Consider the following 13,661-nt stretch of genomic DNA (forward strand, 5'->3'; position numbering starts at 1 on the left):
TAGTACATCAATAATTCAATATGCCTAAGTAAAGAAGAATTACAACAGAAAAGCATACATGAGGGGTTTGATTAAAATCACGCTAAATCCTGAATCTACAAACAACTTGGCCTGTCCATAGTAACAGCACACAAATAATTTAATATGATACATGTCCTTTTTTCCTTCAATTGAAACAAACATACAACCTAAGATATACCAAGACAACCACAAAATAACTCTGACATACTATGCAATGGACTCACGGCTCACACGCAATCACTCAACCAACAATAACACAATGAAGAGAAAGCTTGATTCTTTGGCATAAATTGAGAACCGTTTGATACAAAAGTGGTAGCTTTAGCCTACCGGTCTCCAAAGTTAATAGCTTAAGGTTATCAATCTCCTAGTGCAATCACAAATTACAAATAAACTGAATGCCTTCTCATATTCTCCTATTTATATTTACATAATTTGACTTCTCCATCTATCAAAAGGGATTCTGATGGCACCCATTAAATGGTGTGTAAACCTCAGTGTGTTGTGGCTGCTGCTGCTGCTGCATTCTCTCAGTATTCCCCTCGTCTTTTTCTTCTTGCATACATTCGAATCACAGGTGGCTTGGCCAGTACAGATGGCTCGGTTGGCTCCGTTACATTCTACACTATACACAACAAAAAGAGCTATAAAGGTATCATAGATATTGCTGAAATTGAACTAATAAAAGGTATTAAGACAAAATCAGAACTCTGAAACATTTAACAACATGACAAGCTGTAATTTCTGATAATGTGTAACATCTTAGGAAACTAAAATACTAACAAAAAGAAAAAATTATTAATCACATACATTCTCATAAATAAAAACTAATAATCATGTATTTTCTCTGCTTTCTTTTAATTGCAATTCACTCTCAAGGCACATTGTTTGAGGAAGATATTAGACAATGTAAATGGGAAAATTAATCATAATAATTATTACACATAGTACCTATCCTTCCCTAGGTTAGAATATTAAGATAAAGGCACTCACTTACCTTAATCACCTCCTAAAAGTACGTACCTTGAGGTTGTGTTGCAAGTATAATTAAAACAGCGGAAGTATAGAATTATTTTTTAAAAGAAAAGTGCCTCAAATTATTAAATTCGACGCCACACTTAGTCACAATCTTGCGAATAAAATAGGACGGATTCTCATCAGGCCAAACGATCAAATCACATCTAGCATCAACATATTCAAGCATAATCGCCTGACTAGTCAACCCTCCGAAACCTAGAATTTCAAGAAAATTTCAATACATCTAAAAAACAGAAATGAAATAGCAAACGTTGTAACATACCCTACTAAATTACACAGCATAAACCATTGACATTAAAAACCCTCAAATTATGAAGTTGAATAGATGGAATAACAGAAATTTCAGACAATATTCAACATTAGCTATGATGAATCTGATGATAATCAAAGCCTTATTCCCATTAGTGGGGTCGGTGAACCAAAAGTGATTATTCCGTATAGTAAACCCGAAAATGTGTGCAAAAAAATCAAAACTGGAAACTCAAAATCGAGGATGGCAACGGTTACACTTACCAACACCTCAGCATTAGGCTGATCCCAACAGTCCCTGTGCAAAATTCAGCATTGGTAGAAAGTACACACAAGAAAATATTTAAGCTTAACACGAAGTAAAGAGAATAAACTTGCTAATACAAGGTGAAATCAATGAAAAATGGCAGAAAATTGGCAACAGATTTGCAGAGATTTTTTAATACCAGCATTGATGCTAAAGAGGTCTATCACATGTCATACCAAGCATAGAATGTGTATTTGAGTTCCCCGAGCAGTACACCAGCCGCTAGTAGCATTGTTCTTTGTGGGATGAGCATATGAACACATCTCATAATACCATAACCATGTTTGCAATAGCATCAATATCCGTCTGATTATTTTCCATGATCATTGTTTCACCCTTCTCCCAAGCCATTAGTCTGAGAATGGAGTAAATATCTCTGCCTGCATGCTGTTGCAGCTGTTCTCCCGTAAAGTTATATACATGATCTTTTATCACAATACAACTACATCCAACAACCTTCTTTGAGACATTCCTCTTCATGGCTTCTCTCACCCGAACTGCATCCTCCCACTGGCCCCTTATCTCATATACACGGCCTAATACCACATAAGGTAGAGATATATGTGGCTCCAACTCCATCAATCTCATAGCTACTTTCTCTGCAAGCCTCACATCTCCATGACTTGCACAAGCATGAAGTAACAATTCCCAAATCGTTGAACTTGGTTCATAAGGCATCAATTCAATAATTTCCATTGCATCATAGAGCCTACCATCTTGACACAATAGATCTACAAGGCAAGCATAATGCTCACTGCAGGGTCTAACACCATAATATTCCTCCATTTTTGAAAGTATAACAGTTCCCTCATCAACAAAACCTCCATAGCTACACGCTCGTAAAACACCAGTTAGTGATATTTGATCGGGCAGTGGACCACTTCTATGTAGTTCTTTGAAAGTGTCTATTGCCTCAACTAATCTCCCATTAAGAGTCAAACCCGTAATCATGGTATTCCAAGAAATCAGATCTGGCAAAGTCATACTCGCAAAAATTTTCATAGCACAATCGATCAACCCAAGTGTTGCATACATATGAACAAGTGAGCTACAAACAACACAATCAATCTCAAAACCTACTTTAACCACCAAAGAATGGATATGAGTTCCTTGCACCACTTGCAAACCACTAATGGAGGACAAAATACTGCTAAGGGTGAACTCTGTAGGCCTAATATCCTCCTTCAGCATGACCATGAGGAGTTGGATAGCACTCTCACTTATGTCATGAGATGCATAGCCTGATATCATGGAATTGCAATCTGCAGAATTGTGTCTGTCAAGCTCTTTGAAGAGTTGAACTGAATGCTCCAATCTGTTGCATTTCGAGAACAGGTCAATAATGGCACTTGAGATAATGGAATTGCTAAGAAAGCCAACCTTGATACAGAGAGCAAAAATCTGCTTACCCTTTTCTAAGTTTCGCAAATTCGTACAGCAAGTGATTACTGCAGAACATGTAAACTCATCAGGTGGAAACCCCAAGTATCTCATTGAAGAAAACTGATTAAGTGCTAATTCCCCAAATCCAGCTTTACAACAACCCACAATTAATGAATTCCAAGATATCAAATCCAAACGTTCCATACTCAAAAAAACACCAACGGCGTAGTCAATTAGGCCAATCTTGCCATACATATCAATCAAAGAATTCCCTAGAACCAAGTTTGACCTGATTAAACCACTTCTAATCATCTTACCATGAAGCTCCTTGCCCAAGATGGCATCAAACACCAATGATGCTACAATTGAGTAAGTATACCCGTTTGGCTTCACTCCCATATATTGCATTTCTCGGAATTTTTCCCACACACAATCACTATGTCCACACGAGGCATACCATGAAATCATAGTATTCCAACTAACAACATCTTGTTCAGGTATCCTCTCGAAAAAGGACTGAGCCATCTCACTGTGGCCACAATTCAACAACCCCTTCAAGCAAATATTCCAAGATATAGTATTCTTCCTTGATATGTCACCAAATACTTTAAGGATGTCATCAACAAATTGACATCGGGTATAAAGTTCAAGGCAGCGATTACCTAAAAATGTGTGACGATTAAATCCAACTTTTATCAACTGTCCATGGACCACTTTGGTTAAATTCAGTGACTTTGATGAGTGGCAATGGTCAAGTAAGCGAGAGAAAAAGGTTAGTGTCCTGGGAATGGTATGTATTTGCTTTACCAAAGGGTACATACAAAACCCTCTCTTCAATTATAAATAACCATAGGGTCACTATATTTTCCTATATAGGCCCCTTGTACATGGACAAGCAATTTTTGAGATGCCATAACCAGAAAAGAAACTAGCTGCAATCATCAACCATGTCACTTTCGGTGCTGTACACACAGAAATAACATTCCATAAGATTATCAATGTCATATAGTATAAAGTTAAAGAACCGACTCTTTTCAAGGTCTTTTCAAGATAATTTAAAACAACAGATGTATCAAGAAAGTTAATATATAAATCATATTGCAGTAAAATTTCTAAGAAACACCAAACAGATTGACCCTTATAAAACAGAGAAAAAGTTTAATGACTAGCATTTCTTGGACTTGGAAACTCAATATAAACATGGATCCCTGTCAAAGACCCAAGCATAGCTACTTTATGAAAATTCTCATAAAGTAGTATCAATAATGAGGTAAAATAAAGAGTTTCGGCAACATAGTTCATGACTTGCAATAACCTTTGTCCTTTGATACAACAATTTCTACTAAATTTAGATAACCTCATGCTCATCAATGAATTCATGACATATATCGTCCTATTACAATGGCGTATCCATTATTCATTGGGGTGTAAACGAGTTCATAAATAAGAAAATTAAGACAAATGCACTTACACCAGCCCTTTGCAAGCAATACCAACGCCTACACAAACTATGCACACAGCACACCCATCTACACCAAAACCCCACCTAGCCAGCACCCTTATTATACCATAACCCGGCCCGTCCCAGAGCAAGGGCAGGAGGGGCGGCCGCCTTCGGTCCAGGGAGAAAATGTACAATATCATAGTTCCATACTAGCATTAAAGGGTTCCGCAACACATTATCAACCAAACTTGATTCAATTATCAAATTAGGCAAAAAAATCACATGATTTTAGGTAGAAAAAGGTCCAATTTCATAGTTCCATCCTATCATTATAGGCAATTTATCTTGATCTTCAGCTTAGTAATTACTTATAACCAACAGTTCAATAATCGACTTTAAATAGAATTAAGGATAAACCCTAGATTGTGAAATAAAATGAATACAAAAGGAAACAACAGGTTACCTCAGAAGCTGCTTCAATGGAGGATAAAGATTTCAGAAGTCGTCAAGTGGAGTGTGCTTCAATGAAAAGCCGAGCGATAGAGCGGGAAAATGAGGACAGATAAGATAGGTCTACAAGTTCATCAATTTTTGATTACTCGTATCCCTCATTCCCTCCTATTCTCGGAGCTTTATCGTTTGCGCATGAAATAAGGTGTTTTAAAACTACTAGGACGGCTAATGCGCGAGTCACATACTCACATATTGGTAACTAATTATGTTCAAGAGGCGATTATCTCATAATTTTATTAGGCATTAATGAGGACACATGTAAATAAACATTTTAGAGGTTTTAATATTTTAAACATAGACACATGTAAATAAGAATTTTAGAGGTTATAATATTTCAAACATTATTTCTAAAAATTATCTCAAATTTTTAAATATTTATGGATTTGTTCGAAATTTTTCTAATGGATTTAATTGTCTAATTTGGTTTGAAGAAATTGGTATTTGAAAATTTGATAAACATTGTTCATAAACATTTATCATGTAATCTAATCTTAATGTGTATCTTTCAAATACATCATATATAATTAGGTATTAGCTCAAACGATGCTCTGATCATTGCAAGTAGTTTGAAATACAAGTATAAATCTCACAATATTTGTACATTCAATTACGAAATCAATGTATTTAGTGGCAATTACTATCCTAAAACCGTTTCTACCATAATAGACTATCATATAATCATATTTACTTTTTTTTTTTTGTGGGGAATAATGTATTTACTTAGTTATATGAATTTTTGTTCATTTATACAAATGAAAATATTTTTAAAAACGAATGAGCAAATATGTTTATACTCGTTTGTACGAAACAAGCAATTTTCTCTTTTGCATTAATTAATTGATCTTTAATGTTAAATGATACGTTGTTTCATCTTTGATTTCCCATTTTAAAAACTTTTGTTTTTTTTTTTTGTTTTTTTTTGAAGGATTAAAAACTTTTTGTAAATGCCTAAACACAATTTCATTTTTTGAGAAATTGTTAATTTTTTTCTTTTTTTAAAAAATCCGGAAATGACCAAATTACCCTTGGAGTGTGGAGTGAGAGTGGTAAACAACCACCATTAGTCAGCCCATCTCCAGAACCTTCTACAAAGTCCCTATAACCCTTGAACCCTACTAAAACCCTTAAACCCCATTTTCATTTCTCCCCTCCTCTCTATCCAAACCAAAAACTCTTCCCTTTCATCTGAAAATTTGAAATTCGTTGAATTTTCCAGTGAAAAATGCACCGTATTTCACGACGATCAGTCGCAACAATCCTCCGACACGGTGGTTTCCGTCAGCGGAATGCCGTCGCAGCTTCTTCAACTTCTCCTCTAATCATTTCTGTAAGATTTTCTTCAATTTTTCGCCATTTTCATCATTACTTGCGATTATTGCTTATTTTTTTATTGGACTGTTTCTTAATTGCAACAAAATGTGTAAATTTGAAGTATTGTACTGTGATTCTGCAAATTGAAAAAAATTCAATTCTTTTTTTTCAAGTTTTAGGAAAAAATGAATTTCTGAAGCTAAGGATAGTGAATAGAGTGTATGATTTGTTGATTTGCATTATATTGGAACTATATATGAACTGTGATTTACTATATGATGTGCTGATATGATTTTACATTGCTCAAAGGAGAGTGAGGCGAAATCAGAACGTAGACATTACTCGTCGTTGGTTTCGAGTAAATTTGATGCTTCTGGCTTGCATTTTAGTGGCATAGGCCGTCGCTATGAGTCCACGGCTGCAGCCTCTGACTCGTCTGCTGCTGGTGGTGCTCCTGCTGAGAAATACGAGTATCAGGCGGAGGTTAGCAGACTCATGGATCTCATTGTGAATAGCCTTTACAGTAACAAAGAGATTTTCTTGAGGGAGCTGGTCAGGTGATTATCTTTGTGCATTTTTTATGGATTTTTTTCGTATATTTTATTGGAAGATTGAATTAGAAGTAACGGGTTGTGGTCGTTCTTTCCTTGACAATTGGTTGAATGTATGCTAGAGTAACTATGAACTGTTCCTGAAAAAACAACCATGAAGCTTTTGTATATAAAAATAGTTTCTGAAAATCTTTGTGGAAATTCGAAATAGATATCAGTATTTTGGTCATTCGTTTGCTTGACAATTCATCGAATATGTGCTAGGAGTAACTAAGAAGCTGTTGTATTCAAAAAATATTTTCTGAAAATATTTTGGGGAAAATTGGAGTAGAAGTAATTGAATTTGGTTATTCTTGAGCTTGGCAATACATTGAATATGTGCTACGGTAACTAGGAAGCTCTTGTATTTTGTTCTTTCCAATAGGAGTTTTTGTAACGATTTGAGGATAGGTAAAAATATGCCAATTGTTTTTATTGTAAACGTGTAGTCAATTGCGTGTGTAATAGAAGCTGTATTTTGTAGGATTCACTCTAATAATATACTTGTATATATTATTTTTTTTGGTTCTTCAGCAATGCAAGTGATGCTCTAGACAAGCTTCGGTTTCTCAGTGTTACTCAACCAGAGCTATCAAAAGACGTTGCGGAGCTTGACATTCGTGTCCAAGCTGACAAAGATAATGGGATCATCACAATAACGTATGGTTAACTGGAAGGACTCATTATTATTAATCTCTAAATGCTTTGTCCAACCGATTTCTTTCTTATCTTTGTTTTTTTGGTATTCCACAGTGATACTGGAATTGGCATGACACGTGAGGAACTTGTAGATTGTCTTGGAACTATTGCACAAAGTGGAACAGCTAAATTTCTCAAGGCATTGAAGGTTAGGATATGTGCTTAGCTATCACTCATGCACTGGTTTTCACTCTTTAGAGTAGTATAGTATATTTATTCAAGTATTCTTATTTGGCAGGATAGCAAAGAATCTGGAGCAGACAACAATCTTATCGGTCAATTTGGAGTTGGGTTTTATTCGGCATTTCTAGTATCTGATAAGGTAGAATATGATTAACTACTGAAAAACCACTTCTTTTGTGGCTTTTTGCTTGCTGGATCTTTTGTGGTTCATAAACTCTTAATTTGTGCATTCACTAACTCTCTATTAATGCAAGTAGGTGGTTGTTGCAACAAAGAGTCCCAAGTCTGACAAACAGTATGTGTGGGAGGGGGAAGCTAATGCCAGCACCTATACAATTAGAGAAGAGACAGATTCAGAGAAGCTGTTACCTAGAGGAACCCGCATAACACTTTATCTGAAGGTGAATTGTGGAAATGTTGCTGGACTTTTTCATGTTCATTCCCATATCTTCTCACTAATAGCCATTCTTTTGATGTTTATTTATTAATGATAGGGTGATACCAAAAATTTTGCTCATCCAGAGAGAATTCAGAAACTTCTTAAGAATTACTCACAATTTGTTTCCTTTCCGATATACACATGGGAGGAGAAGGGAACTGTAAAGGAGGTAATGAGACTTCATTATTCTGCCAGTTTAATATTATTGCTAACTGCATTTTATCCTTCTGTAGGAACATTAGATTTTGTTTCCAGCACATTAGGGATGCCTTTTGAACTAGTTTTAATATATTTCAGGTTGAGGTGGATGAAGATCCTGCTGAAGCCAAAAAAGACGGTGAAGAAGAACAAACTGAGGTAGATTTCTTGGTTCATTTGTGATTGTCAATCTATGAATTATGGTTGCATATGAACAACATATTTTATCCCCTTTTCTGGTAACTGTCAATATTTAACTATTACTCTTCTACTATGCTTTTCCAGAAGAAGAAGAAGACCAAAAAGGTGGTTGAGAAACACTGGGATTGGGAGCTCATAAACGAGACTCAACCAATATGGGTGAGCATTTGTTGTTTTTTATTCTTTGTTATAGCAGTGAAAGTTATTTATTTGTTGCCTGATCATGCTCAACTCTTAATTATAAATGTAGCTCCGGAATCCAAAGGAAGTTACAACTGAAGAGTACAATGAGTTTTACCGGAAGACCTTTGACGACTATTTAGATCCTCTAGCATCATCACACTTCACAACAGAGGTATACTCTCGGAAGCTAATGAGCTGCATGTATACTATCCTGTATTTATTTTATTTCTGTATGGGTTTTTACTTTACTTTTAGGTTTTTGAACTTATTCAGTATAGATAGTCTCATTTATGAGTTCTCTAATTTTCATTTGGTTGCAGGGTGAAGTCGAATTCAGATCTGTCTTGTATGTTCCATCAGTATCACCTCATGGAAATGATGATTTAATTAATAGTAAGACCAAAAATATAAAGCTCTATGTCAAAAGAGTCTTCATTTCAGATGACTTTGATGGAGAATTGGTAAGCTTTATGCTAGAATAATGTGTCTATTTTATCAAATATGCTTTGTGGTGAGTCTTAATATGTCCTTGTCACCTCTTGGTAGTTTCCTCGATATATGAGCTTTATAAAAGGTGTTGTGGATTCAAGTGACCTTCCTCTTAATGTCTCTCGCGAGATTCTCCAAGAAAGCCGAATTGTAAGGGTTTCCATCTTTGTTTTTTGATTTTTTAAAAATAAAACTATAATTTACTCCACTATATTGAAGATTTTAATAATATTTTTTCAATCTTTTTTTCATTGATTGAAGGTGAGAATTATGCGGAAACGATTGCTTAAGAAAGCCTTTGACATGATCCTTGGCATATCAATGAGTGAGAACAAAGATGTAAGTAAACAATATTGAATTTAATTATGCTTTTTTTATATTTTTTTTATTTTTTCCTTTTTCTGATTAATCATCTCTGACACTGGTCCATGTACTAGGTGCATATTTAACATACAACGATATCAATTGTTAAACTGAACAATGACTCCTTGCATGTAATACCTTTTTTCAATTTCTTAAAATGATATATGCCTTCTATCACTTCTTTGTTGTAGGATTATGAGAAGTTCTGGGAGAACTTTGGCAAACACTTGAAACTGGGTTGCATCGAAGATCGTGATAATCACAAACGTATTGCACCTCTGCTACGATTCTTCTCATCTCAAAGTGAACAAGAGATGATAAGCTTAGATGAATATGTAGAAAACATGAAGCCTGACCAGAAGGATATCTATTACATTGCTTCTGACAGTGTAACAAGTGCCAAAGATACACCTTTCCTTGAAAAGCTTTTGGAGAAGGATCTTGAGGTAGAAATCCCTGTTAACTTACTTATTCAGTTTTCAGTTCCTTGTAGTGGTTGCTATTTGTTTTGGTGGCATACTGGCATGATTTACATCAATGTAAACTGTTCGTCTGTTTACACTTTAACAGGTACTCTTCTTAGTTGAACCCATTGATGAGGTTGCCATCCAGAACTTAAAGGCATACAAGGAGAAGAACTTTGTGGATATCAGCAAGGAAGGCTTAGACTTAGGTATGCACATTGGTGTTTCTCTCTCTCTGGGGCATGCTTCAACTTCATAGACCACCTCAACACTTGCCATTTTTTTGGAGGGGTGGGAGGTGGAAGTTATTATGTTTTTTGCCTCTGAAATCTCATTAAGAGTTGCATTTGGTGAACAAAATTTTTATAGAATTGCAATTTTGACATTGTTGCAGGAGGGGAAAATGCGGAGAAAGAAACAGAGGTGAAACAAGAATTTGGAAAAACTTGTGACTGGATTAAAAAGCGCCTTGGTGATAAAGTTGCTAGTGTCCAAGTTTCTAATCGTTTGAGCTCTTCACCATGTGCTCTTGCATCTGGTAAATTCGGTTTTTCAGCTAATATGGAAAGGTTAGTGTTTTTTATTTTTTTGGGCATAGCTATTCATTTTAATTATTTTTTTTTTTTTGTTTTTGAAGAAGTCCTAAAGGACATTAAATTTCATTAATAATAGCCATACGGCATCTACAATTGACAATTAACGATAATGAAAACGAATTTAACAAAATCAAACAAGAATTAATTGGTGAAGAGCTAAGAATCCAATTACATAAATATAATAATTCGGGACATTCTCGGTTTGTTGTCTCATGCAACTTTTTGAGTGGATCCGTCGCCGCTTCGCAATTTTGTGAGAAAGTATATTCTTGTGTTGATTCTGTAACCCGAATCCGAGCCATAATCAATAGTAGCCCCGCACAACCAGAGACCAAATTAAACACAAATAAAACCTTGTCTTTCGAAGAAGTCCGGAAAAACTTTGTCTTTGAAGGAGTCCGAAAAACCTTGTCTTTCAAAGGAGTCCGAAAAACCTTGTCTTTCAAAGGAGTCCGAAAAACCTTGTCTTTCGAAGGAGGTCGAAAAAACCTTGTCTTTCGAAGGAGATAAATCCTTTCTTTCGAGGGAGACATTATTATAATCTAACAAACAAAAAAAAAACTTTAAAAAAAAAATAAAGATTGGGGCTTTCCACCGGTGAAATCCGATGGAAGCCCCTTCAAAATTGACAATGGAGGCTAAAGTTTAGGAGAGAGAAGAGAGAGAGAGGAGGCTAGGGTTTTTTTTTTTTTTTTTCATTTTAATTATCTTATTACCTGTCAGTGGAAGATGAACAATGATATTGGCTTTTGCAGGCTGATGAAGGCACAAAATTCTAGCGGTTCAAGTCCTCTTGAATTCATGAAAAGTAGAAGGGTGCTTGAGATTAATCCTGACCATCTGATTATCAAAACTTTGCATGTACGTAAATTTGGTGATTAATTATGTGTTCTGATTGTATGTAGTATTTATCTACTGGTGTTTAATATTGATCGCCTCTTTTACTATACAGTCTGCGTACAAGAGTGGTTCAGAAGATGAAGAAGTTCTTAGAGCTGTTGATCTATTATATGATTCAGCACTAATCTCCAGCGGTTTCACTGTAAGTTTACTTGGATTCTTTTCTGGATGCATGTTTTTGTTTTGGGCATTTTGTTGTGTTTGTGGCTTTTTTTTTGGGTAAATTTAATGGATATCGACAAACTCTCATCTGCCCTTTTCAAGTAAATTCAAAAAATGTACATGAAATTAGAACCTTGCCTTATTGATTCAGATTTTTTAAAAAAAATTTCTTTTAATTACAAGAGATACAGAGTTCCAAAAAAAAAAAAGCTCTAACAATGGTGTACAGCTTTAAGGTGTATTCTTGCATCTTGTGAGTGTGAAACTGTGAACCCCATATAAGTGTTGCTTGCATGTACTTTAGTTTTTACATTTGATATTTGACTTATTTCTATCAAAAGAATGTGATTTTGTTTCAAAAAAAAAAATGTGATTATTATAGGATTGTTATTTTACAATGGAGAAAATAATTCTTAAGATATTTCTGCGTAAAGTTGCCTTCCCATGAGAATTGACTAGTGTCATCATGTAGTCTTGTGCTGTCTGCAAGGGTTAATTTGTACATTTTCTACTCGTATAATTTTTTGACTGCTTGTGTCTGTGCAGCCTGAAAACCCTGCAGAAGTTAGTGGAAGACTATATGATTTGTTGGGTGCAAGTTTATCAGAAAAATGGGGCTCATCACTTGATGCTCAACAGCCACTTCACCAGCAGCCACAGAATCCTGAGGTAGTTGAAGCTGAGGTAGTCGAGCCAGTTGAAGCTGGTAATCAGAAATGAAGAGGACTGGAGAGTTTGTAAAACTGTCTGATCGAAATTACACATTGATTTAGGAAATTGTCACTACACTAAAGCTATGCTTGCAATTGCGTAGATGATAGTTGGACAATTTTGAGTGTTATGCGATGATGACTAACTTGAAAAGTCTCTATTATAGACATTGAAGTGTCTTCTCACATACATACCGATCTAATTGTATGTGAATTTTCTACTTTATGCTACTTTGCATCATAATAATATAATTGATTTAATTTACATTCAAGTAACCATGTCAAACATTAATTTTCTTCGGTTAAAATTAGATGATAAATGCATCTAATCATAGAGAAGTTTAAGCTATTAACAAGTTTTATGTATAACATACAATATACAAGGAAGATTTGAACAGTATTTAAGGTTTCAGGATGCTATCTCATTGAGAAAAGAAGCAAAAAAACATTATAGAAACAGACGTTGATAGCAATATAGAACTTCTTAGGCGATCAAATTACAAAATTTTCATCATTGGAGCATTAAGGATGGCCAGCAGATATGGATGATTGGATGGCACTATGGCAGATGTGAAATCTATCAAGCGGGAGTTTGTCTGGCTCTTTGGGATTTATATACAGGTGACATGGTTAGATTTTAGGGTCTCAGGTAATAAAAATACTTCCTCCGTTAACTATTATTTGCAACAAAGGGGGTGTTTGCGGACTCCTAGGCAAAATTTGTTTGTGAGAGTAAAATGGAGAGAGAAAAAGTTGGGTACTTGTAATGAGGAGAGAGATAGAGAGAAATGATTACCTAAAAAGGAAAAAAAACATTTGTTGCACATAATAATTAGCATCATTTATAGTATATGTTGCAAATAACCGTTAACGGAGGTAGTATAAATAAAGATCAAATAATTTTTTAAAAATAAGTTTAGATTAGAAGTATTATTGTCTTATTGATCCGGATTTTTCACAAGTCATATGCTTTTAGATTTTACATTGATAAGAGTGCTCGGTATTTCATACTCCTACTCCTATAGTCCTATGTAATATAATCACCGTATGGAGTATTTAAGGCCTGTTTACTTCAGCTTAATTTCAGTTCAGTTTAGTTTAGTTCAATTCAGCTTCAATTAGTTAAGTTCAGTTCAGTTCCTAATTTCCTTCTCTCATAAAATATTCATTTTAATTCAATTCACTTCAGTTCAGTGCAGTTCAGCTCCAATCAATTTA

General features: G+C 34.9%; 1 protein-coding gene and 1 pseudogene across 4 annotated transcripts; one reads left to right on the forward strand and one right to left on the reverse strand.

The window, feature by feature from the left end:
- Nucleotides 1–281: 281 nt before the first annotated feature.
- LOC145620555 (pentatricopeptide repeat-containing protein At1g43980, mitochondrial pseudogene) lies at nt 282–5,088 on the reverse strand (annotated as a pseudogene). Of its 2 annotated transcripts, XR_014108255.1 has the most exons (3): nt 4,906–5,088; nt 1,792–3,960; nt 282–646 (listed from the first exon to the last, which is right to left on the reverse strand). The product of XR_014108255.1 is annotated as a pentatricopeptide repeat-containing protein At1g43980, mitochondrial pseudogene, transcript variant X2 (transcript). The 2 variants fall into 2 exon arrangements; XR_014108254.1 differs by having other exon boundaries at nt 282–3,960.
- A 1,013-nt stretch (nt 5,089–6,101) lies between these two features.
- Nucleotides 6,102–12,715, forward strand: LOC145619133 (heat shock protein 90-6, mitochondrial-like). Of its 2 annotated transcripts, none has more exons than XM_081673738.1 (19): nt 6,102–6,282; nt 6,576–6,823; nt 7,391–7,516; nt 7,610–7,703; nt 7,794–7,877; nt 7,996–8,139; nt 8,233–8,346; nt 8,475–8,534; nt 8,661–8,735; nt 8,827–8,931; nt 9,080–9,220; nt 9,306–9,398; nt 9,510–9,587; nt 9,803–10,057; nt 10,182–10,284; nt 10,470–10,644; nt 11,427–11,532; nt 11,624–11,713; nt 12,280–12,715. In XM_081673738.1, exons 1-19 carry the CDS (start codon nt 6,178–6,180, stop codon nt 12,451–12,453), a joined length of 2,370 nt encoding a protein of 789 aa, XP_081529864.1. In that variant the 5' UTR covers nt 6,102–6,177; the 3' UTR covers nt 12,454–12,715. The 2 variants fall into 2 exon arrangements, with proteins under 2 accessions (XP_081529864.1, XP_081529865.1); XM_081673739.1 differs by having other exon boundaries at nt 8,664–8,735.
- The last annotated feature ends 946 nt before the right edge of the window (nt 12,716–13,661 follow it).

The sequence above is a fragment of the Chenopodium album genome, chromosome 27 (assembly GCF_948465745.1).
Source record: "Chenopodium album chromosome 27, dcCheAlbu1.1, whole genome shotgun sequence".
NCBI lineage: Eukaryota > Viridiplantae > Streptophyta > Magnoliopsida > Caryophyllales > Amaranthaceae > Chenopodium > Chenopodium album.